The sequence below is a fragment of the Adiantum capillus-veneris genome, chromosome 26, assembly GCF_014529385.1.
Source record: "Adiantum capillus-veneris isolate H3 chromosome 26, ASM1452938v2, whole genome shotgun sequence".
NCBI lineage: Eukaryota > Viridiplantae > Streptophyta > Polypodiopsida > Polypodiales > Pteridaceae > Adiantum > Adiantum capillus-veneris.
This window is the reverse complement of record NC_140956.1, coordinates 7,012,431-7,038,953: the sequence shown is the minus strand read 5'-3', so window position 1 is coordinate 7,038,953 and position 26,523 is coordinate 7,012,431. Positions and strand designations below refer to the sequence as shown.

The following is a 26,523-nucleotide window of genomic DNA, read 5'->3' as shown; positions in this document are numbered from 1 at the left end:
TTGCTCGAGTTTTTAGGGCAATCAGGAATCAAATGAGTAACTCCACACTCAGTGCAATACGCGTTGACTCTAATGATTTCATCATGAGGACAGTCTCTTAGCCAATGGTCTCCACCACACTTGTAGCAGGTCCTTTGGGTTGTTGAGGTGCTCCTTGAGCTCCTCTTTGTTGGTATCCATGTCGCTGTCCACCCATGCCTCCGTTGGCTATGAACAACAATGTTCGTTCATCTAAGTTATATCTCCCTTCTCCTGCTGCCTGTGCAGCTGTTGGTGGTCCTGTACTTCCTATCATGCTCCAGGGTTCTGGAGTCGAGAGTTCTTTCGGTGGATAATAGACAGAGTTTGCCGCATATCCATTGGGATCTTCATAATATGCATGCATAGGCACCAAAGCCTTATCCTCTGATTCGGTTACGGTTGGTGTGTATCTTATACCGATTGGTCGTAATCCTGGTAGGGGTGGTTCTTGCCCCAACACCGGTTGTGGTCTTTCTACACCTACAGGTCCTGGTAGGTTGCCTGCTTGATACCTAGGCATCGGTTGAACTTGAGGAGAAGCTACTGGAGCTTGGGGAGCGTAAGGTCTCTCTCTCACATATCCCTTGTTATAATAACATTCCTCTGTCCCATGGTTTGTCCATTTTTGTTCAATAGCACACCACTTGGGCTATTTAGCCTGGGGTTTGGCGTACAAGTTAATCTTTTTTAGCACTTCATCTACAAGCTGCTCTTGGTTTACAGCTACTTCTCCTTTCGGTGCTATCTTAGAAGACTTGCTTCCACTTTGTTGTGAAGATGAATCGTCGTCAAGGTCCTTGAACTCCCCTTCTTTGTAGACCGCAAAATTGTCCACAAGGTAAAGAGCCTCCTTGGTCAACTCATTCAACGTCGTGCTTCTTTTCATGTGTAAGTCTTTCTGGAGATCCGCATTCCTTAGTCCTTGGATGATTATAAGCATAAGTCTGGATTGAGTTGGCAGTTCTTCAACAGGACAGAACTTAACATAACTTTTTAGTCTTAGGGCTGCCTTTCGTACAGATTCCCCATCTTTCTGTTTGAATTTATGGATTTGTGAGACGGTATTATGAGCTATCCCCCTTTGTGAGAATTCGTCAATAAACTCGTCAAACACTTCCTTCATAGACTCAAAGTCTCTACGCTCTACAGAGTCAAACCAAGTGGTAGCATCATCTTCTAGGGTCAGTCCAAACCCTGCAAATTGGGTAGGAAAGTCTAACACCTCTTCGGCTCTAATTACACGCACAAAGGCTGCTACATGATCTCTTGGGTCTCTGCTTCCTGTGTATTTCTTGTTTACCCATTTTTGCACTTGAGAAGGTCTAATTCTCCGATGGTCTACAAACTTCATCATTGGATCTCCATGTCCTAATCGATATACCTCCTTAGGTCTTCTGTAATAGGCTGGTTCCTCTCCCAGTGGTGCTCCTAATCCATAATTTCTAACAGTTCTCGCCAAAGATGGTTCATCTCTTCGAACTCGTTTTATGGGTGGACCTCCTGGCTCTGTTGACCCTTGAGTCTTTGGCTTAATCTCTCCTTGATACCTTGAATAGAGTGGTGGTTCTTGCAAATCCCTTAGCCCTCGTGTGGCTTGATAACCTTCTCGGCTTCGGTCTTGTTCGAATGCTGCACTTTGTTGAAGCCATGCTTGCAATGATGGATGGTTTGCTGGTTGGTTTTGGTTGTTGAATGCTTGCGGTCGTGTGGAATGTGAGGTAGCATCATACTCATCAGAAAAGGGATTTGTCAACTTACTTGGGGTGTAGGTGGCTCTTGGCACTTCTTCAGGGGCATATGTTGATGCTCCTGGACCTGTTGCCCTTTCTACCTCCTCTGGAAGAATCCGTTGGTATTCTCGCCCGTATCTATCAACGAAAACTATACCCTTCCCCAAGGCAGTTTCATAAGAAAATAAGTAAAGAACCTTGTCTTTGCTTAATTCGTTTACGTATGGTTCTTTGCTGCGAAAGTAAGAAACTTATACCCTCACTCTCATGCTTGTAGATTCCCACGTTCTCGTTATAAGTTGGAACCCTGGTTCTTTTCTTATCATACATAAAAATAGCTCTGAGCCGATCAATGTTTGGTGATGGTTCTTGAGCTTCTGAAACCATTTTCCCTTTCGCCACATTATCTCCATATCTGTTATAATCTTCAGGGTTACTAACTATCAGATAGTGGTTCCCCTTTTCGTCTCGAAATCTATCTCCATCATCATAGACTCGGATTATCTCCAATCTCTATGATGGCCTCTCTTCCATACAAATGCACTTGCGTCCTCGATAGTCAGAATAGACTAGGGCTCCCCTCAAGTTTGTTCCCTCTAAGAAGATCATAGTGAGCTTGGAATCATTCAAAGGATTTTGGGAGGTGCTTCCTCCTGGCATTGGTCCATCATAGGTGAAACCTCCTGGCTGTTGACTACCCATCATGAAGAAAGATTTATCTGACGAAGTGTCAGTATCACTACCTTCCTCAATAATCAGTGCTAGCGGATCTAGCTTTGCCTGAGTTACACTCTCCTCGGTGGACACTAAGCTACCTTGGTCACCTGCCACCTTCTAGTCTCTAACAATGTATCTTCCTGATCTTAAATTCATCAAACTTATCAATGAAATTTTATCACAAATCCAACCACTCACCTGGCAAAGGATTAGTCTCTGCACAACTTCTTGCTTTGTTGCTGTATGTCAACTCAAAATCTCAAAATTCCCACCAGATTAGCCTGTAGACATCCTACGCGTAGGATGTCTCCTGGCTTGAAATTTATTTTTTTCCTAACAGAAATGCTCCTGATGCTCTATAGCTCTATCAGAAACATTTTTTTAATTCATTAGAAGGGATCCCACCACTCGCATGTAGTTATGGTGCAAAGAAGGGTCTCCATCTGCTGATCCTGAAGTTAAAATGCTGAACCGGATTGGTTAGCTATACAAACTTGAACACTATTTACATTGATGTTACTTTGTGTTTTTGCATTCAATTTTGTTTTCTATTTTCTATAAGCACATAAACTTCAATGAACTTTTTTTAAAAGCTTGTTTTACCTTGATTACTTAACATTGCTTGCATAGCAGCACCACATTTTTCTATGTAAAGTGCCACTCTCAATAAAAACATGGTTATGAAAATCAATGTACTGATGGTGATGTTATAAGAGCCAAAGAGCAGCTGTTGCTGTCAACTACTACGACCTATAGTGACTTGGTCTTGCATCGAATGGATGTGTTAGCACCACTGACCTCTACATGTTGAGGAAATCCAATTATTCTTATTATCTCTCTCAAAAGTGGAAGCAATGACCTCATGTGCCATTCAAACTCGACATCTGCTACATTTTTCATATATAGAGTAGAAGCAGACTAAGACAACATGGAACATAGGTGGTGGAAGAATATCTGAGGTGGTGTAGCAACATGCTTTGGCATCAAATGAAGGAGGAAGATGTGATAACACGTTTATGCACTCAAACCAATACAATACATGTCGGGCCTCAATCCTATATGGAGTGAAACCTTTTGAATTCGAAGTTTTGAATCTTGTTTTGTAGATGAATGAAGATTAATCATTAGGAAGGGAATGGGGTCTAAGGGGCCTCTTTATTTTCCATGGGATTAAAAAGGATATTATGGAAGGGGCAAATGGGTGGATGCCATGTGGACTAAAATGGTGGGTATGGCAGAGCCTAAAAGTAAGTGGTCAAACTTATACTCTTTTATGAAATATAACGAGAAAATCTCTTATATCAAAAAATTAAACTTTTCTCTAAATAGTTGGGTAAAAACCAATCCTTTCTCTCTTTAGTGGTTGCCAATTTCTTCACCCCTCTCTCCTAAAAGGGGGTCCCTCCAAAAACGTGTTGATCATTCCCTCCCTCTCTCTATTGTACCATCTCTAGCTTCACCTTGTAAGTTTCTTCTCTTTCCTTCCTTTCATTTTTCCCTCCCAAGAGCTCTACAACAGAAATTTGACTCTTATTTCCCTCCTCAAGCTTACTACATTCTCCTCAAGCTGAAGTTCTTTCTTTCTCCATGAGCCTCACTAAACACCTCTACACAAAGTTGAAGATCTGCAACATATCCTTCTGCTAGATCATTCCTCTTTCTGTCCTAAACAAGTTTTCTGCTTCTCCATTAAGCTCTATAGAGAGGATCTACTTCTCTCATGCTTTGCAACATTATGTTCCCCATTAAGCCAACAAGCAGGTGGAGCATTATAGCAATAAGTGGCATCAATCATCTTTGTGTACCATCAAGAATCTTGCTCTTTATACAGTTGAGAACATGGATGTGCAATGTCTAATCATAAGTGTTTGTCTGCAGGTTGCACCACTATTCCCCATGGCATATCCTTTTGCTAGATCATCCCTCTTTCTGTCCTCAATAGGTTTCCTGCTTCTCCATCAAGCTCTACAACATTATGTTCCGCATTAAGCTAACAAGAAGGTGGAGCAATATAGCAGTAAGTGGCATCAATCATCTTTGTGTACCATCAAGAATCTATACAACTGAGAACATGGATGTGCAATGTCTAATCATAAGTGTGGTAATTTTTTTTTTAAAACTCCTATAGTTGCTCTACGTAGCCCTTTGCCATGTACCTTTGATCAAGGTTGCTCTAGAAAAGCTTATCCTACCTTGACCTATACCTCTGACTTGAAAAAATTAAGTAGCAATTATCCTTGCTCTTTTGACCAAACTAAGTCTGCAGGAACTTTAATCAACTCCTCTTATTCTTTTTTATTTTCCTCTTTTATCTTTCCTTTGGTACCAAAAGCCTTTGACCGAATAGAGTCTACAAGTTCTTGAATAAATTCCTCTTATTCTCTTATATATTTTTTGTCAAGTTTAGATGAAAAATAATTTTAGAAGATTAGTAATTAATTTTCATGATATATCTCTCTGTTGAAATCATAGTCGTCCTCGACTATGGAGAAGGAAAAATAAGTCATAGCTAGTCCTTTTACTCTATCTAGGTAGAGGATCTTTCTCTCTCCGTCGACATCTTTTCACAACGGTGAATAATTTTACTTATGCTTGGAAGATTTAGCTGTCACAAGTATGTCATCTTCTGTAGGAGATTTGCAAGGTCTACTAGGTGCTTGGGAGATTAAGTTGCCACAAGCATGATTCATTGTACGCATGCACTTAAAAATTTATGAACGTTTAAAAAAAAATCTTAGAATCAAAACAAGGAAAATTTCTTTATAAACATTTGTTCATACCCTTTGGCATGAGTCATTGTAAGAATTTACAAGTAGCTGGATTCCTTGCATCTTTGAAAGGATAACTTTTAATCTTAATAAGATATCATCAGATAGTCTTGCCACTTCTTAAAATCTTGTCTTCATGGTTGTACGATTCTCTCGGACTATTGCAGGATCTCTTCTTGACCTTCAAACTTGGGACTTTGGTTGGTGGCTCGCCCTTATAAGGTTTTAAAAGGCTCATATGAAAAGCATTATAAAGGAGCCAAGTGATAGGTAACCTTAGCTTGTAAATCAATTCATTGATTGGTTTAAAGATCTAAAATAGGCCATAAAATCCTTTTGATAGCTTAGCATAATGCTTTAGATGTTCCATTGGGTATCCATTTTTTTGCTTTTCTACGATATCATTTAAACGCGCATTGGAAAATTTGATTAATGCAACTGTTGCATGGTGTTGCATTTGTATTGGATCCTAGGTTTCAAATGCATCAACAGCCAAATAACAAAGAAGTCATGACTAACTTCAAAACAGTGTGTTTTCAACTCTTGGAACAAGAGGATAGAAAAGTAGCTTTTTATCAGCAAGTTGATTATGTTAACAGAGTTGATATGTTTCAGGTACCATGGCATATAGACTGCATTGTCAAAACAAGTACACCTCTATGGTGGAAAGAGTAAGGTGGAGTTGCAACACATTGCAGCCAGGATTTTATTAGTTGTTGTATCAAGTGGAACCTACGAGAGAAACTAATCGGCATTTGACTTTATGCATACCAAAAAATGAAAATGGCTTTATCCTACCTAAATGGGCTATTTTTGCGATATGAGACGTATCCATAACCCTCAAAACATTGCAACAAGAAGCACAATAGCACTATGGTGTCTTTCAAACACATAAATTTTTCACTTAGATTTTGACAACCATGATGATGGAATAGGAGATAGCCTCATAATGCTCAGATACAAATGAATTAGATGATATGGTTGGTGTGTTTGAAGCCAACAATAATTTGTGATAATGCCTTTGTAACTTTTCCTCATTTTTGTAATAGTGCACGATGGAATACAATGTTATGTTATTTGATGTTTATCTCTATTTCTCTCTCTCTCTCTCTCTCTCTCTCTCTCTCTCTCTCTCTCTCTTCCCCCCCCCCCCCCCCCCCCCCCCCCGCCCCTCACATGCTCAAGTTTAACAGAAAGTTTTACACTTAAAGTTAATAGTTTGATACAACACAATGTCTTTTTGAGAATATAGATAGGAGGTGAGGGGGAAAAATTTAGTTCTGAGATTACAAAAAAATTGATATAACACATTGGCTTTTCAAGAATAAAAATAAGAGAAGGAGAGGGGGGGAAATGTAGTTCTAAGTTTTGAGACTTAAGCTATTGATAGTTGGTCATCTATGTGAAACTCGGAACTTCTAAGCTCAGAGGACTGGTATGTAGGTGCTTGCTACAAAGTAGCATCCTCGTCTGGCAGGGGTCCGTACAAGGTGGCATATCGTTGAATCTTTTCCTCTTTTTTGATGAGCCTCGTTTGGGTTTTTGCTAGGTCTATCTCAAGCTCAAGGATTTGGCTATGCAGCTGTCCGATGTCTCTTCTTGGCTTGCAAGGTCTTGTCCTTGCCTAGCTAATTTAGTCAGTTTCTCTAACTCTTTGGAAAGCAGAACTACAGGGTGTTCACGTAGAGGCATTCAATTATTTGCATTGCGTGCTGCCACCTTTTTTGCAATGCGTCCACAACCAATTCTAGTGGTCTCTGGGCGATCTGACCAATCCACCCACCTCCTTGGGATGTCGTGGACAATATTTTTGTATGAAGTATATTGCTATTTGGTTGTTGTTTGACATACACCTCCCTCGTCGTACGAACCTTAGTAGCAACACTTATGCTGCAAGTCTGACAACTTTAATAGAGATGTATCTTTTGCATTGCCACGTTTCAAAATAATTGTTGTCACACAAAGTAATTTGGGCAAATCTTCCTACACTGCTTGAGGCTTAGTGTCTTGCCCCTACAACACGGATTCATCCTCTTCAATGCTAGCAATAGCTGTGAGGTCCTCCTCTTTCCCATAACTTGCTTTGTGTTCTTTGAATATCGCTTGGGATTCAATGTGGTTGAGTTCTTCTTCCATATCTACAAATCAAGTTAACATGTCATGATTAGAGTTCTCAACGATCAAGTCAACATGTCATCAACATTGTGAAATCACTTAATAATATCACATCATGTTGCAAGGTAGCTAGCTCAATAGAGATAAAGTTTTGAATAGATATATGATCAATCAGTATGAAAGTAATGATCATTCTCTCTTACTTCTTTCCAAGCATAAGAAATTGGTGCTTCTTTGATCTCCACCACGATAGCTCTAGGAGGGTTATTATGTTCACTCCTCTTAGGGAATACATGTAAAACATGTCCTTGCTCCCCACACTAGATGACCAACTATCAATAGCTTAAGTCTTGGGGCCCTTCTGAATTCCTTGTTGGAAGTGAATCCTTGAGGCAACCATCGTGTGATGTATGACCATCGAGATAGTTCTAGGCTCTTGTGAGTTGACATATTCACTCATCTCTTTAGATAGGTTGGCACAAAATTATTGCTTTTTTTCCGTAAATATCTTCTTGTAGACATTGACTTTGAGATATAACTCCCAAAACTTATGTGCATATTTTTAAATAGATTCATAAGGTGGTATCTTCAAGCTTCACCATTCCTTAAGGACTTTATCTTTGGCATCCCTTGTGAGGAATTGCTTCATAATAGCAATCAAGGCCTTCTGTGTCTTTGGAGCTTCACCTTAGATTCATACGCTTGCCTACCATTGACGCACTGACTTTTGGAAATGCATAGAGACATTTCATAGTTTTGAAGATTCTGAGAAATCTTCATCTCCAAAATCCACATCAAATTGTTGGATCAAAGCCAACATTTTATCAGTTGCTCCAAATGTCCCATAGTAGGTAAGAAAAGTGACGTTCTTTCCTCCTTCTTTTAACTTTTTAAACTTGTGTGACCTCTTCCATGCCGCATAGCTTCTTTTTTCACCCTTCTTTTTGCTTTCTTGGGTGGTAAGTCACTACTCTCTTTATCGAAAGATGATGACGAAGAAGAGGAAGAGGAAGAAGAAGGAGGAGGAGAGGACGGTGACCGCTTTCTCTGCTTCCTCTTTCTTGGATTTTTTTCTCCCTTCTTGGGATTGGCAATGGAGGGAGTGCTTGACGACTTCCTCTGCTTCTTGGGAGGTTTGGGTGACCTCCGTTTCCACCGCCAGGGGGTCACTTTCATACTTCTTCCTTCAAAGTGTTTAGGGTGGATCAACAAGATTAGCATTCATAATGACATAGTAGATAATTACACTAATGACTAGAGAGAAAGAGAGAATATATTGTATAGACTCAAAATGGAAACTTAATTAGAGAATGAACCAACTTATTGGTGTGTATGAATGAGCCACTTAAGTAGTAGCAGATTGTGGCTAGGTGCACCTCTCAATGGTCACAACTAACTTTTCCCAAGGATCAAGGGACAACTTTCCAAAGGTCACAAGTGGCTCCCTAGAACATGGAAAGGCTATGTTGATTGGGATGTCTTTTGGACTCTTATGTAACTCACTTTCCATGTGTGCTAGGTTGTGTGCCCTCACATGCTCATAGGGTGACTAGACTATTGATTGTACAAGAGGTCATGTCCATAAAAATGGAGAGGTCTAGGCCAAAGTCCATAATCCCAACAATCCTACCCTTGGACTTTGGACTATACTGAAGAAAGATCGCTACAAAACTTATTCTTGTAGCAACCTCTAGAGAAATGCCATGATTTATCACAGTCGTAACACTTTTTATTATTGGTCCTAGCTGATGAAGATGCAGTCCTAAATGATAATGCAATGTAAGATCGTCCATTTGTTGATGCTTTTTTTTTGTTTTCTTCTTCAATCAAGGCATTGATGACTTGCTACAATGTGAGTGTTGGTTCCTTTTGTTCTAGCATTGTGACTATGCTGTCATTTTTTTGGGGACATGACTAAAGAACACAGCAACCTTATAATCTTGCACTCGATATAAGTTAATTTAGTGATGATGCTTATTAACCTATTGACGAGGACTTGCCTCATAATCTCCTCTTTTTGAGCTGATGAGACTCAATAAGGAGGCTTATTATTAGGAGGTGAACTACCAGGTGTAAGTTCTTTGGTATAACCATCTTGTCCTCTTTTGGGAGGTAACTCCCTAGAGTGTCATCCGTAAACACATCTTGAAGCGCATTTAGGAAACTAGGCAATTCTAATTTCTCTTTAATTTCATTTATGGCCTCATTAGAAACACGTGCATTGTCCTTAGACTCTTTGACAAAAACCATATAACAAGAAAGAGGAACTTTTCATTACTTTGTCTAAAGCTTGAGTCTATACAATTGGTATAGTGTTACCCACACTATTTACATGAAGTGCAATGTCCTTATCCCTATAGGAATAGAAGACTTTTCTTTTAGGAAAATTCATAGTGGCAGTCATGCAATCAAACCATGGTGCCCCTAGAATAACATCTTCATGCTTGAGTGGGGATATGTATACATAGATATGCATATAAGAGTTAGCTTCTGAATCGACAGAGTGTATAATCTTGCCCTTTAAAGGCTCTGTAACATTTAATGGCCTAATAACTTATGTGTAGTGGAAATTAGCATGAACATAGTGGGCATTTCATTAGAATAGATTCCTAATGAGAATTACAAGAGTGCTTGGGTGGAGAGAGCAACAAAAAGCATAACACCTAGTTAGATAGCATCAACAATAATTTCAAAAGAGAGAGAAATTAAGCTATTGACAACAGTTGAGGACCGGATTTGCATGGAGCCGGTCCCCCCTCCAAAAGGCTTTGTATTATGGTTTCTCCCATCAAGAGAGACATTGTACAATACAATTCTTTGTGTTCCTTCAAGACTAGCTAGTGCAATGAAGATGGAAGCTTCATGCACTAAGCAAAACACTTAATCAAACACAACTTGAATTATCCCCGTTCTCGGACCCAAGACCTCACACACCTTCGAAGATGGTGAGAGCTAGCAGGGTATGAGAGTAGATTGAGAGAAAGAAGGAGTATCTTACGAGAAAGATGTACATCTCCTCACATAATCACTCATATTAGCATAGCTTAGCTTAGTAATTAGCTTGGTAGAGAAGATGAGCATGCATTGAAGCTTGGCTCTTGGTTGGATTTGCATCCACATGCCAAGAGAGTGTTGATGTAGGCTTCTATCTCACAAGCTTGGAGTAGGTGATGAGCTCTCCATTAAATCTTGGGAGAAGATAGAGTATTCTTTCTTCACACATGGTCAAGTGTGAGTGTGTGTGTGTCAATGCCCAGCAAAAATCAGCCCCCTCTCTCTCTTGGGCGAGCCCTTCCTGCTAAATTGGTCTGGCTTTTGCCTCATTGGACCTCCCCAAGTCAAGCCAATGGGTGTTAAGCAGCATAAGTGATAGCCTTCTGACATGTGTCCCCCTTTCCCCTTTTGTGAGAGCTTTAGGTAATTAAATAATTAAACTAAACTCTCATGGGAACACTTTGCCTCCTGGCCAATAGGAATCAGGCAAGCCATTGGGCTCCTGAATGCTCATTGGACCCCTTGGGAGACTGCCCAATAGTCTTCTAGGAGACTTAATTCTCATTGGTTTCTTTTATTAAATGTTTTTAAATTAATTAAATTAAATTTTTAAATTAATTAAACTAAATTTACTCTAGCTTAATTCTCATTGGTCCACTTCAAGGGTCTTCCAATAGGAATTGGGCACACCTTGTGGGCATCTGGCCTAGGGAGCTGACATGTGTCCTTAATTCCCTTTGTGTAAAGGGAGCCTGTGTGTGTGTGTGTGGCTTTCTCTCTCATCCCCTACTAAATGGGCTCGCCCCCTCCTTTGTAGGCTTTGAAGAAGACTTTTGTACACACACTAAGCATCCAATTTTCCCTAGGGTTGACCTTTGGACACAACCTTTGAATTTTGGAACCTTAGCATTTTGGAAGTCTTAATGGGCTGAACCTTAGGGTCTTTTTAGCCCATTGTTGCACATGGCTCTTTTGCAGATGGCCCCCCCTTTTTTATCCCTATTTTCCCTCCTTTGGATCCCTACTGTGGCCGGTCTGCTAGCTTAACCAATATTCTAGCTTTTTCTCCCCTGGTACCTCCCCACATTAAATGATCAGTTTAATATGAGAAAATCATTTAGGAGAATTAGATATTGATTATTATGACAGGCTCCGTCTACTTTCACCCCATCCTCCATCTTAAAGTCGTGGATTTCTAACTTGGTAGCTAGCTCAACAGAGATAAACTTGTAGATAGAACCAGGATCAAAAGTATGAAAGCATCATCTTCTCTTACTTTTTCCCAAGCATAAGAGAGTGGTGTTCTTTGCAATGGACTTCCCCTTTAGGCGTTCATCACTCCTCTTAGGACATACACGTGAAACATGTCCTTGCTTCCACACTTGTTATATTTATTTATGATAACGCTCTACCTCTTTAGGTGAATTTGTTTTTACCTTTCTGGTCTTTATTCTTTGCCTTTGCTTTGTTGTTGTTATCTTTGGAACAAATTTGCATCGTGTTGTTCTTCCCCTTTCGTTCAATTTGTTCCTTATCTTCCATAGTCTTGGGGCACTTCCTATTGTCTTGTTGGAAGTGAATTCTTAAGGCAACGATCATGTGATGGATGACTGTGGAGATAGTTTTAGGCGGTATGCTTTGTTCCACAAAATCTATCTTCTTGTAGACAGTGGCTTTGAGATGTAACTCCCAAAACTTATCTACATATTTTTTAATAGACTCATAAGGTGTCATCTTCAAGCTTTGCCATTCCGTGAGGACTTTATCTTTGGCATCGCTTGCGAGGAATTTCTTCATAATAGAAAACCTTAAGGCCTTCCGTTTCTTTGGAGCTTCACCTTGGGCACGTAAGCTTGCCCACCATTGACGAGCTAACCTTTGAATGCATGGAGACATTTGGTAGCTTTGAAGATTTTGAGAAATCTTCATCTCCAAAATTTGTCTCAAATTGTTGGATGAAAGTCAATTCATCTCCAAAACCTATCTCAAATTGTTGGATGAAAGTCAACACTTTCTCAGTTGCTCCAAATATTCTATTGTAAATAAGGAAAGTGGTGTTCTTTCCTCCTTCTTTGAACTTTTTAAGCTTACGTGACCTCTTCCATGCTGCATAGCTTCTTCGTTTACCCTTCCTTTTGCTTTCTTAGGTGGTGAGTCACTACTCTCTTTATCGGAAGATGATGATGACAAAGAGGAAGAAGAAGAATAAGGAGAGGATGGTAATCGCTTTCTCTGCTTCTTCCTTCTTGGATTATTTTCTCCCTTCTTAGAATTGGCACAATGAAGGGAGTACCTGACGATTTCCTCTTCTTCTTGGGAGTTGGGTGACCGCCATACTTGTCACCTTCTTGGGGCCGCTTCACTCTCAAAGTTAATGGGGATGTCACTTTTATCCCTTTCCCTTGAAAGTTCTAGGTGCATGAATTCTCCTTGAACAATTTGCCTTGGAGGTTCTTTCGATATTTCCTCCTCATTACCCAAAGAGATTCTTCTTTTGGAGATCTCACTAGGTGGTCTCATGAGAGCTCTCTCTTCTTGGATACTTGAAGAGCTTGTATTCGGCTTTGAGCCTCCACTTGCAAACTAGACTTTCCCATAGCTTCTTGAAGCTTGCCAACAAGACAGTTGACAACTTTTCGACAATCATCAATGGTTACACCATGTGCTAAATCCACGTTATCAATGTTAATTATATTCTCTTGATTATGTTGTGTCTTGATTATGGTTTCTTTTATGTGTATGCTAGCTCTTTCTTTGGCACTTTCAAAACTTTCAAAACCTCGACTGCTCCTCCTCTTAACCCTTGAAAATAAGCACTAAAGTGACTACATCCGTGGTTTAATATATTGTAATTACAAAAAGTAGTCGAGTGGGTTTAACAGTGCCACGTTGACACTGATTCCTATCGAGCGGCTAATAACTCAATAATTTTTAAGCCATAGTTCTTGATGGTGTCTCATGTACCTTGCAAGCAGCATGCTCACCGAGATAATAAATCCATTCCTACTTAACTTATTGCAACAATGAACAACTCAAACCTTTCAAAGATTACTCAAGGACCTCTCTTCTTAGGTAAGAAAAGAGAAACATTAGCTTCGATACCAATATCATAGGATCACACTGAAAATAGATTATGAAAGAGGAGTTTTCCTTTAAGAGGATTCTTTAGAGAGAGAACTTCAAATTGTGCTGCGTTGATTTCATTGTGCATTTTACACACTAGAACACCAAATTCATGCACATAACATGAAGTAAATCACACAATTAAGATTAACAACTTGTTGAGGACTGGATTTGCTTGGAGCCGATCTCCCCTCCATAAAGATTTTGTATTATAATTCTCTCAATGAGAGCTATGATTACAATACAATCTTGTGCTCTTGCGGAGCTTTCCTCAAATCAAAAGGATGATGAGCTTCATGATTCCATGGTGTAAGCCCTAAACACGAGAACAAACTACGGGGTAAGAGGTAGACGAGGGGTGAAAAGAAGTATATCTTAAGCAAAGAAATACTTCATGATTCCATGGTGTAACCCTCGTTACCAAGCCCTAAACACCAAAAACAATTGCTGAGTAGATGAGGGTGAAAACAGGTATTTCTTCAACAAAGAAGTTTTTCATACATATTTACCCCTGGGTAGGCTTTTAGCATAGCTAGAATAGTAGACAAGATTAAAAAGAAAAAGAACTTTTATGCAATCACTTGCTTGTATTTGCATCCATAGCCAAGTTCTTGTGCAAGAAAACCCACTCTTGAGCTCCCATGTGAGAGGGAGTGTGAGAAAACTTCCTTGTCTACCTTGAGCTCTTGGGAATGAGAGATAATACGAGACGAAGTGTGTAAAATGTCCCACGAGCCCTCTCTTTTATCCCTACTCGCACTTGCCAAAAATCTCAAAAGGGAATGCTTGTTGCATGAACCAATCAAAAAAATCTCTTGAAAGAACTCGTCCCCTCTCCGTTCCCCCCTCTTATTTTGGACTTTTCTTTAGTTGGGAAACACATACATTTACACACTTGCCTTTAACTCATTAAGCACATGCAAGCTATTTTTTAGACATGTGGCCTAGCCAAACTTGGTAAAGAGGGACTAAAGTCAACTTACCAAATCTGGTGGTGTTTATCTAACCTTAAACTTCTTCTTTTTTTTAGCACTAGTTAAAAACCATATGTTTACCTTTAATTTTACTGGCTCGGATACAAAACCTTAGCACTATCCTTTGGAGGCTTTATGAAGCTAACTTGGGCTAAAGCCTACCTGTTAATTTAGAACCTACTAAATTAAGATGGACTCTAATAAATGCTAAACTCATCCCTTGGGCTTTAGAGCTTCACCTCCTGTACAAATCTTTAACATGATGCTTTGAAAGTACCACGAAGCTAATCCTGAAACCTGTTAAATTTAAACTGACTCTGGTAAGTTTTAACTTTACCTCGAGCTTCCCAGACTTCATACTTAGAATCTAATGAGTAAATTTAAGAGAGAGAGAGAGAGAGAGAGAGAGAGAGAGAGAGAGAGAGAGAGAGAGGCTTGATGCCTTCATGTTGTAGCTCGCTCTCACATGCGAACGCAAAAGAAACACTTGCTTTTTGCTAAAAATATGGTCAATTACAACATTCTAAAACTAGACCTAAGATTTCCAGTAAAATTTTAAATAGGTGTTTCATCACCTTGTTTCGTGTTTGTTTAGAAACGATTTCGTGTTTCGTTCCTTAAAGAGAGGACGAAACCAATTTTCATGTTGCTATGAATGATAGGAGATCTATTGATGTTTATTGTGTTGTCAAGTATAGGCAAAACTAAGTTTGAAAGCACATTGTTATGGATAGTTTCAACCCCAATGGAATAAGCTATACACATGGGACGTCTATGACCACTAATTTAAAAATCCATCTCCCCTTGTTTTTGTATTAGTTCCTCTCCTTACTTTATTATTCTACGTGTAAAATTTTCAGTTGCACATATAGGATTTCTTGACTTCGGAAAATACCTTTGAGCTACGTCTAGTCCAAGCCTTGTACAGGCAATTGGTCTCACCCTTAATTGAGCACATCGCATTTTTAGCAAGGTCTACAAGCCATGCACGTTGTGATAAATCACACATGTATTGGGATGACAAGGGGGGAAGCACCGATGTTTGCATAGAAAGGTCAAAGACAATTATCTAAACTAGAAGCCTTTCGTGTGTGTATATGAACCCCTATCACTTACTTGTGTTGCATCCATCTAGTGCCAAGAGAATGATAAGAGTCTAAACTTGTTCTAAGGTCTTTTTCATTACTTCCACCTACACTCTTATGCAAGCCTCTAATGCAACCCTTGCCACCCAAGATGCATCATGTGTATCCACTTGTCATAACAAGATCATTTTAATGCGACCATTTTTGGAAACTTAAAAGTAATTAATCCCTCCCTTTGCATTGCAGATAAAGAAAAAAGTGACCCTTCATTACATCAAAAATTGAGACATAAGACATGACAAAACGAAAATAGAAATGACTGTCATGAGAGTAAGCACATATGATTGATACAGGCAGTGGCTATTAGACCAAAATGATGCGAAGAGTGTTCTTAATACATATCAAGAGACACGGCTCTCATCTAGACGCTTGAGATACATCACTAGGCATCTGTACAGGTTTTAATGAGCTTTGGAAAACTTGCTTTGATAGTCCAAGCTTTAAAATCATGTTGGTGTCAATTCTTTCCTGTTTGTTGAGTCCTCCACAGTCAATGGCTTGCTGATTTAACATACAAAACATGTATTGCTCACATGAGGCATGAAAAACCTTAACCACATAAAGATACAAATACCATCAAGCAAAAAGATTTCATATCCAGTGAAGGTCTTGGCCAATTCTTTGAAGTTAGTGATTCCAGTAGACCCATAGATCATAGAACAAATAGGGTAACATAAGCTTCCATTCATACGAGTCGAGTGAGAACCCACCATTGAGCTTGAAGAGTAGGCATCCTAATCATCCCATCTTTGGTGCTCAAGTATGAGCCACTTGCTTAGAGACAACTCTCGCACTGTTGCTTGGTGCAAACAAGAAAGAGGGTAGAAGAGGCTTGGGTTTTTTTTCTTCTATACAGGCCCATGGAAATGCCTCTACAAGAGGTAGCCATAAATGATAAGCTAGGCTAGAAATGGTAGACCAATAGAAATGGGATAGCTTATCTACCTTCCATTTCAGACAAACAATTCCCCCCTTTACCTCCCCCTTTGAGATGATCGATGAGAGAAGGTAAATAAATGCTGTAAAAGCCAATGGCTTTGGGTAGATGAGGAAAAACCAAAATGAAGATTGTCCAACATAGCTCAAAGGGAGTGATACATGGCTCAAAGGCTGATCAACTGGAAACATGGCTCAAAGGCGTATTCTAACCTTTGGCCCAGGAGCCCGCACCTACTTCCACCGTAGGTGCCCCGTGCAACACCTTTTTGCCACCTCATGCACAAAACTCCCCAAGTACTCACGACTGGTACCAAAGGAACGGCTTTGGTGCATCCACCCTAGCCAACCTAAGACGCGATCTTAAGAGGGTTATTCGGCGGGTCATCAACCTACTAGTTCTTCCCGAGGAGCTCACCTTGGAGGAAATTAACATGGTGGCATGTCACACCGGCATCTACGCTGACCTGATGGGCCGCACTAAGGCACCCAATACGTAGCCTTTCATTAGAATGTAGCTTAATCAATGATCATTTATCACACACACACACACAAATTGTTAGTAGGTAGTCGAAACCACTTCTATCCTGACCCTTTCTCAAGGGATTCTTCAATATACATTCAAAAAATGCAAAAATCATGTTTGGATAATGATTACTTTCATGGCATTAAGGATTATCACTTGGTCACTATCTCTCTAGTCTCATCACATTGTCGATACGCCTGCCGGTATTATCCCCAGCCCAATTTATTTCTAATACACAACATGCTCTAACACATTGATAAGTGTGACACCAGTGAGCACCCATGGTTAACCTTCATCTGTGATGCTAAGGGTAGTAACTAATCCTTCTAGAACTCCTTTCTTTAGATATCAAAAGACAGTAGGCAAAACTACATACATGACTAGCCAGGCCCCTCACATCCACGACCATTGACAGCCAATCACAAATGAAACCATATATTGAGCAGTAGAACTAAGTAAAGCAATGCCATAAGACTTGGAACAGCCATATACAGTATCAACCCCACTCCCCTTCCAAACTCTTCTTGAACCACCCAATGACTTTATCACAGAAATTTTTCATAAATTCTAACAGGAATCAAGACAAGCTGCCTACAACCTTCCTCAAAAAGTCTTGCAAAGAGTATCATACCTCATCTTTTTTTATGGTCAAAAATCAGATATCTAGCCTTGTCATTGCTTGCTATTCACCACTCAATAACAGAGATGGTGACATTTAGCAACGTGCACATGAGTCACCGACATGCTCCAGAAAGAGCAGAGGGTCCTTGGCAAATCTCATTTGCTGCCCCATAAGTTATCAAAAAATCTCACAACCTAAGGATAAGTAAGAAAAGCAAGGAATCAGTAGACAAAAAGCACCTCTTGTATAGCTTTACCCTCTGCAGCTTTCCACTATTGGAACAAATGTCCCCATTAAGAACAGCTCCATAGCTAAAGTTCGCTAGGCCTCCTAGAGCCTGAACCTGAAGCTTCCCTATTGGCTCGGTTAGCTAAATGCGTCCGACGAAAACCAGCAGGTTGTGGTAGCCACGACAAAAACTTTCTGCCACGCCTATAAGGAGTCAGCTGACTACCTGACACGCTCTCTACGCCACTCCCCTCACGTGAAGGAATACAAGGCCGTTGACTGGCAACACTCAAACTTCTGCTATGTCGTAAAGCACTTACAGTTTCACTGACGGATGGATGTATTTCATTATGACATGAGGCCGACGTAACAGACCCACCACCATACCCAAACTCCAATTGTCTGGAACTGGCATCTGATACAATACTTGATGTTTGCATTCCTTCATCTATATTAGATGATTCATTGCTTACAGTTCCCTCGTTATGTGCACCATTGCCAAGAAGTAAGAATGACCGGACAAGTATGCCAATACCCGGAATTCCAACAATTGCGAGTCCCCTTTCACCACTTGTCCTCATGTTGCCTTCTGCTAGAGCAATCTCCAAGCCTTCCCTTCCTTGGTTTTCAATGCGAACCTCAGACGGCATCTTATGTCTGCATATTGGACATGAGTTATGCACAGCTAGCCATGGAAGGATGCAGCTAGCATGGTAGATGTGCTTACAAGGCATCTCTCTGGCTTCACATCCAATGTCAAAAACCTCCTTACAAACAGCACAGTAAACATCATCTGCATCCAAGCTTGGCTTGCTTATAATAAGACTGGGCATGGCTTCGACAGAGGCCTTTGATGCTGGGGTAGATCCATTTCGCCCCCCTTCACCACCTTCCATAAGGTGTTGAATGAGGAGGTCACCACCAGGGCCAAGAAGGAAGTCCCGCACATCAACAAGACTCCGAGGGCCCGAACTGTAGTGAGAACCAACCCCAAACCCTAGCCTTGTGCCTGATCCTTCCCTTCTTCTACCGAAAAAGCTCTGCAAGCGATCAAAGAGACTGGGAGCAGGGTCACTACGGTGTGACCCTAAGCCCAACCAGAGCTCAAAACTCTCACTGCCAGTCTCCGGACTGCCTCCTCTCCTGCTGAACAATGGATCTAAAGCATTGAGATGGCCACTGCGTTGCCCATCCTCCACAATGTCGCTGGGTCCAGGTTGCCTACCTTGCGATCTCCACATAGAGAGCATCTGACAGGCCTGCCAGAAGAGAGAGCTACGGACATGATCCTCTCTGTGGCTTCTAGAATGAGGGTCGCCAGAGAGAAAAAACGTAGTGCTACGGTGCATAGAGACGCAACTGAGCTCTTCAACAAAGTCATCGCTGCAGAGAGGGCAAAGTAGGGCGGAAGGGGAAGGAAGCCTCACAATGCGATTGCACTGATGGCACCAGAAGCACGAAGCGGAAGGAGAAGCAGCAGCAGGAGCAGGGGACGCCATAGCTGAGCGGTCTTCACACCCGCGGCTCAGGGAGAAGCCATACTCTCACGCGCACTTGTGTGTGCGCGTCAGAGGCCTGCTAAAGTCACCGAGAGTTGGTTTGCCTTCATTGCTTCACTATGTATACTAGTGTGCTCGGCGGCCTCTCTCTTTTTCTCTCTCCCCCCGCGTGCGCACTGTCCTCACTGTAGCCGGATAAAAGAAATTGTGACACGTGGCACTAAAAAACCAGTCTCCTTAATATATAATATAGAAGTATAGATGGTAAGAACTAAAAAAGTGATAGTGGTGTGGATTTTACCGCATGGCATAGCTTTCAATGAAGGCTCAACAAAATCTTTCCTCGAAGCTTTCGCCAAAAGCTCTTTGACCTCGCAGTACAAATGAGATTTTGCATGAAAAGATTGTGGATGCAAACATTTTCATACAATAATAAAAACGAAACAAGATGCATTATGTGCATTTGAGATGCTTGTGCCCAAAAAAAAAAACCATACGTATGTATGGTGTGGAATCGGCATCGTTCTTCACATTTATAAAGATATCGTAAGGAACGTGTCCTTCCCCCGCCACTTGTATCCCCTCCAGTGTTGAAAGGGGACTTATGCTTTTCTTCCAGTGTTGCAGGGACTTTTTATTATAAAAATATCATAATTGTACAAGAAAGAACTCATTACCGATGTTTTATAAAGACATGTATCATTCCACGTTGCCATGTCAAGGTGTATTGTCCGTGTGTCCCTTTGTTGGGCATAACTAATCCTTGTCACCTTCATATGAAATAGTTTCAATAAAAATAATGTAAATTCATTACTTTATTGTATACATGATGGAATCTAAGAACTTTTAAGATCACATAGAGGAAACCAAAACACGAAATATAAGTGTACCTTTGCTATTGGTCGTCTGCATGAAGCACATTGTTGGATGGATCGGTTGCCAGACCTCTCTTGTATTGTTGCATCACCTTCCCACCATTATGTGTTGTGTCATCGTCATCCCTTCTGCCAACATGTCGATTGTCACATTCACTTTTTCTATCATGCATACCATTACCTACATTAGTTTTGATGTCCGTGGTCTTAGGGTAGGTTGATCTTCCGAATGGTCCGTCCGTAACCTCACACACACACATACACAAACTCGTAGTCTTTGGGACGCCCCATCTGGCATACATATTGATCAAAGCACGGCCAAGCACGACATCTTTCTCGAAGAGCCCCAAGCCCTCAATTCACATCTGGTGAAAACAGTCTAGAGGTTTCTGGCATTGCCCTTGTGGAGCAAATCCTGCAATCAAGAGAGAGGCCAACATCGCATCTACGAAAAACTGCCCTTATGGGAGGCTACCTGAGTTTTTAACTTAACTAGTATCTTATCTTGGCAGCATGCAATTTCTAGATGAGATTGTAAATCTTGCCATTGGTGCATTCTATCTTCGGACAGGAAGCTTATCGAGAAGTTGTGGTGCTCTCTAAACTGCACCACATTTAGCAAACATGTCAATCAAGGCATTGCCAAGCTCGACATCTTTTTCAACAACCCCTGACTAACAATATCAAAGTGAATTTTTAAGCCCATACCAACATCTTGCATAGAGCCACATGCTTTCAAAATGCACGCATACATGATTGCATCAGGAGAGAGGCCCTCAATTTGCATCGGCTAAAAACAACCTAAAGATTTCTGCCCTACTCCTCTTGTGCATATCCCACAATTGATAGACTCCAAGAGATGATGTTCCGGACAGGAAGCTCCTCAAGCACTTTCTGTGCTTTCGGAAGTGCACCACATTTGGCGTACATATCGACCAAGGCATTGCCAAGCAGGACATTTTTTGCAACAACCCTCGGTCTAACAATATCAGAAGCGAATTTTTGGTTGATATGTATGCCAAGCATTGATTGCGTTATATGCACAACAAGAGCAGGGCCAGAAATCTCTAGGTTGTTTTCAGCGGATGCAAAGTAAGGGCCTTTGTCCAGATAAACTCACCTACGCGTGCATCTTGAAGGCATGTGGCTCTATGCAGGATGCCGATATGGACTTCAAAATTAACTCTGATATGGTTAGTCCCACGTGAATTCATACATAGGTGATTCTAGAGAGAGACCCTCTGCTGAAAATAGATTGGCACAACATCCCTTTTCAACAGCCTTAGACTAACAATATCATCGTGAATTTTTGTGTCTAGATCAGCATCTTGCATAGAGCCACAATGCGGATGCCTTTAAGATGCACACATAGGTGATTGCGTCTAGAGATAGGCCCTTGCTACGCACCAGTTGAAAACAGCCCACAGCTTCCTAGCCTTGTCTGGGCATATCCTGCGATCAGTGCGTTCCACAAGATGACATCCCGCACACTAACCTTGTCAAAGACTTGATAGGTGCACCACACTTGACATACATACTGACCAACATATTCCCCAAGTATGCATTCGTTTCAAGTAACCCACTATCGCAAATATTAGCAAGAATGCTACTGCCTTGGAACATAACTTCTTCTTACCACATTCTTTAAGTGAGCTCACAAAAGAAAGACTCGTTCTCTTGCTCTCCATTTTTCAACAACCCTGGACTCACAATATCAATGTAAATTTTTATGCCTATATCAACATCTTGCGTAAAGCCACATGCCTTCAAAATGCACATGATTGCATATGGAGAGAGGCCATCTCTTCGCATCCAATGAAAACAACCGAGATTTTCCTGGCAATGCCCCTCTTGGGCATATCCTGTAATCAGACATGACATCCCGCACAGGAAGCTCGTTAACGACTTGTTGCGCCATGACAAGTGCACCACACTTGACATACATACTCGTTGCACCTAATATACATATTAACCAACATGTTCCCCAAGTATGTGTTGGTTTCAAGCAACCCACTATAGCAAATATCAGCAAGGCATTACCAAAAACATCATTTTTCAATAGCCTTTGGCAAACAATATAAGCATAAATTATTATGCTTATATCAGCATCTCGTGTAGAGCCACATGCCTTCAAGATACACTCATATGTGATTGTATCTAGAGAGAGGCCCTCGCTTTTCATTTGTTGAAAACAGATTGAAGCTTTCTGGCCTGCTCTTGTTGCACACATCCCGAAATCAATGCACTCTCAAAGATGACATTAGACAACAACCCCTGACTAATAAGATCAGAATGAATTTTTAAGTTCATATCGGCATCTTGCATAGAGTCACATGCCTTCAAGAAGCATGCGTAGGTGACTGCATCAGGACAGATGCCCTCACCTTGCATTTGTTAAAATCGGCATAGAGCTTCCTGCCCAACGTAGCCTGAAATCAATGCAGAGCTTCCTGCCCGCCAAAAGATCTCATAGGCCCTCTCTTCGCATCCAATGAAAACAACCGAGATTTTCTTGGCGATGCCCCTCTTGGGCATATCCTGCAATCAGATATGACATCCCGCACAGGAAGCTCATCAACGACTTGTTGCGCCATGACAAGTGCACCACACTTGACATACATACTCGGTGCACCTAACATACATACTAACCAACATGTTCCCCAAGTATGTGTTGGTTTCAAGCAACCCACTATAGCAACAAGGCTTGCTCAAAATGCCCAAGTTTCACATACCCTGCTATTAAAGATGTCCATGTGATTGCATCTTTAACATTAAGTCCATCAAAACCTCTTGAGCCAATGCAAGCAAGCCACATTTTGCATACATGTGGACTAGTGCACTTCCCACAAGAAAGTCTCCTGCCAAACCTCTTCTAGCAATCTCTAAGTACAATTCAGCACCATTCTCCTGATCTGCTAGCTTAGCGCAGGCACTGAGTAAAGCAATAAATGTATGCCCATTTGGGTGCAAAGGATCTTCCTGCATCTTTTTGTAAAGAATGAGAGCATGTTGTGCCTTGCCGCAACTCACACATCCAGAAAGAAGAGAGTTCCATGAGTGCTCATTTCGATAAGGTAGCCAATCAAAGACTTCCTGAGCATCCTGGATTCGTCCTATGTCAACCAACATGGGAACAAGATAATTACCAAGATATATATCAGCTTCCAATCCATGCTTCCGCAGGTACGCATAACAGCGCACTCCATTTTTTCCATCTCTCTCTTTCCTCCACTTCTGCAAAATTTGTACAAGCTCATCTGTTGAAAGAGGTACGCCCTGCTCTAAACTATGAAGCCTTTCCTCTACCGAAAGCATTTTCCATGTTCCCTCTCTTGTTCTCTGCTCCAAATGCTCATAATTCTTTTCCCCATTCTGCACATGACTCAAGGATGGCACTTGCAATCTACCTCTCATGCAGGGTTCAAACAGCTATGCATTAAGTTGCCAATCAAAAGCCCCAGTGTGACTTGTGGCAACTGTCTTGAAAGTTATCGACTCTCATATCATCAGCCACCATGCAAAATAACAAAGTTCAGGAGAAAAATTAGGAAATAGAGCAACACCAAAATCCAGTCGAGTCACCTCAAGGCAGAATCAGCAGAGAATTTCTCTCTAGCTGGACACATACCATACATGGTCAAAAGCTGTACTCAAGTCTTTGAATGATGGTCAGAATTGGACAATACAAACTCTCCTTATGCATATCCATACTATTCAAACTTCTTAATTGTTGCCAAATCTGCAAGCATCTGCTCAATTTTATCGTCCGTGATACCATCCTCATCCTCATCAGATTTGCTTCTCTTAGCAAGAGAAGGAACCAATGCCTTTGCTTCTTCCAATGTATCAAGACACAAGTTTCCAATTACACAAACCTCAAACTCAGCTAATTGATTTCGACTAAGTACTTCTCGAACTTGTTTGACAGCATTCGGATTTTGATAGCGATTGAAGCGCTTCACATACTGAAAGGACTTCTCGAAGACCTGTGATACTTGAGATGCTGGATCAAAAAGTTCTTGGATTTGCTCATACTTCCTTTCCAAAATGACTGCTACCTCAGAATTCATTAAGCACTTTGCCTTCTCAAAGTCTTCACCAAGCTTGAGTTCTGAAGCATCTTCTTCTTCCATGATGGGTAGCGGTATTCTCTCTCTCGCGCTTGCAAGAGTAGCGCAGTAGAAAGAAAGCGAAGTCTTCAGGGACCTGGAAGGCGTTGGTTCGACCCAGTCTCTTGTAGTGCGCACATGAAAGAGATGCACTTGGTTCGTTCCCTCTCCGTGAACGTCAGCAAACAATTGATTTCCAGCACACATGAAGAGTCAATCGCTCGGGAGGTTGCTGACGTAGGTTGCAGGCTTTGGCAGAGCTTGTGCAGGGTAGTTGCAGAGCACTCGCAGCCTTTAGGAGAGCTTCCCGCTATAGTGAACGTAAATGTTTGTGATGAACGATTCCTTCATGGGCCTGAGGAATCGTTTGCTCAAAGTGGAAGACGAATGCCAAAATTATCTCCTCTTTTTTATATCTCCTCCAATGAGATATTGCCAAGTGGCGTAGCTCTGCTTACAGGATTGTCAAATCCACTGTTAGATAATCAAGGTAAAAAAAATCCAGAACCTTAAGGCTGGCCGCTGGACTCTGGACTCTGGAGCCTGGTGTCACACACATTGGACGTCCGTGAGTGGGCCGACCGCTTGCGACCTCCCGTGTGGACTAAAGGGGGAGCACTGCCTCACCACTAAAGGGCACGGGTAGAGAGAGATGGGATCGGCGGTGGAGGTCGAAAGGGGGGATCTCGAGGCGAATTGAGGGTGGTAAAAAATGGGCGTCGTCGTAGGCACGGGGACTTGGACCATCGCCACCGCCATGAGAGCCCAATGCACTAACCGCTGCGCCTACGAGACAAGCAAGTTGACATGTGGGAAAAACATAAAATGATAGATAAACTTGGATGGGCCCCCTGCTTGTCCAAGTTTACTTTTTCGTGTCCTAGTTTACCATGGCCATCCTACGGCTGCGCGCGTTCCGATCCCCATGTCCTAACTTCGTTGCCGTGGATCCCACCGCTTGGGCTTCATTAAAGTGCCCGTGCCCTTTAGTGCTGAGGGGAGCACTGGGATCAATCAAATCTCAAGGACATTGGAGGGCTCAAGGGGGGATCAACGATGAGGGGCTACACGTGGGTAAATCTCGAGGACATTGGAGGGCTCCAAAAATTTGGCGATAGAGGTCGCTTGCAAGATTTGAACGTGGCGTCGCACGAGGCTTATGGCCTATCCAACCCTCCTGTGAGCATATATATGGTACCCATAGTGGGAAACAAATGCATGATAAATAAACTTAGACAAGGGCGGAAGTAAACTAGGACAAGAAAGGTAAAATCGGACAGTCGAGCCAACTTTGCATCGCACGTGCCTAGTTACCCGCTATCGATCCCATTGTGGGTGGGGTCTTCATTAACCCCGTGCCCTTTAGTATAGAGGCCTCCACGGGGATGGCATGGATCTCGAGATTTGAAAAAAAAAAGACTTGCAATCAAGTCAAAGCTCCAATCGACTTGCAGTTTGAACCGCCCAAGAGGATGAATCTCTGGCCAAGATAGCCACGCATGTTGGTTGAAAACCATTTGTGCAATCACAAATATGTGTATGTGTGGCGATGTCGGATGACATGGCAATCCCTTACGTCGATCCCGTGTCACATATAAACGAGGCTCGCGGACGTCAAGGGGCTTCTTAAAGGTTTCATTGCCATCGCAACACACATAATTCTTTTCAAGTAGCCAATTTCTACCTTTTGTTTGCACGGCATGTATTGTATTATTGTCCACCCACATGTGATAAACAAACTACCCAAGTATTTTTGCCTATCCGACTCCCCATGCATGACACTGGCCTAAAGCCCATTGTCGGTGGACATGCTTGAGATCGACGAACAATTCATGTCTTCTTGCATATCTAGAAAGTCACAAATGGTAGTTGGTAATTGACACTACACCCCCTCAAACAAAAGTATTTATAGTGTGGATTTGACCAAGCAAGCCACCTCAGTGTTTGACCCTTCATGTCCACTACGCAGTGTTCGGGAAAAGTGTGCCTCAGCTTAGCCTTGAGCCGGTTGCAAAATCAAAGTAGCCGGTTCAGGGGAGGGCAAGAAGGAGAAAATTTTGCTTAAAATACATGGAAAATAGTGTAATCTTGCAAAAATGCCGGCTAGTATTGTAAAATTTCCGATTCAGATTTGTCTTGGA

At 41.6% G+C, this 26,523-nt stretch overlaps 1 protein-coding gene and 1 pseudogene across 1 annotated transcript; both read right to left on the bottom strand.

Moving 5' to 3' along the window:
- Positions 1-15,868: 15,868 nt before the first annotated feature.
- On the bottom strand, positions 15,869-19,524 carry LOC147422944 (E3 ubiquitin-protein ligase RING1-like). The gene is made up of 2 exons (XM_086501811.1): positions 18,220-19,524; positions 15,869-16,088 (listed from the first exon to the last, which is right to left on the bottom strand). Exons 1-2 carry the CDS (start codon positions 19,396-19,398, stop codon positions 15,945-15,947), a joined length of 1,323 nt encoding a protein of 440 aa, XP_086357937.1. The 5' UTR covers positions 19,399-19,524; the 3' UTR covers positions 15,869-15,944.
- A 4,446-nt stretch (positions 19,525-23,970) lies between these two features.
- On the bottom strand, positions 23,971-24,470 carry LOC147422943 (DNA-directed RNA polymerase II subunit 4 pseudogene; annotated as a pseudogene).
- Between the last annotated feature and the right edge of the window lie 2,053 nt (positions 24,471-26,523).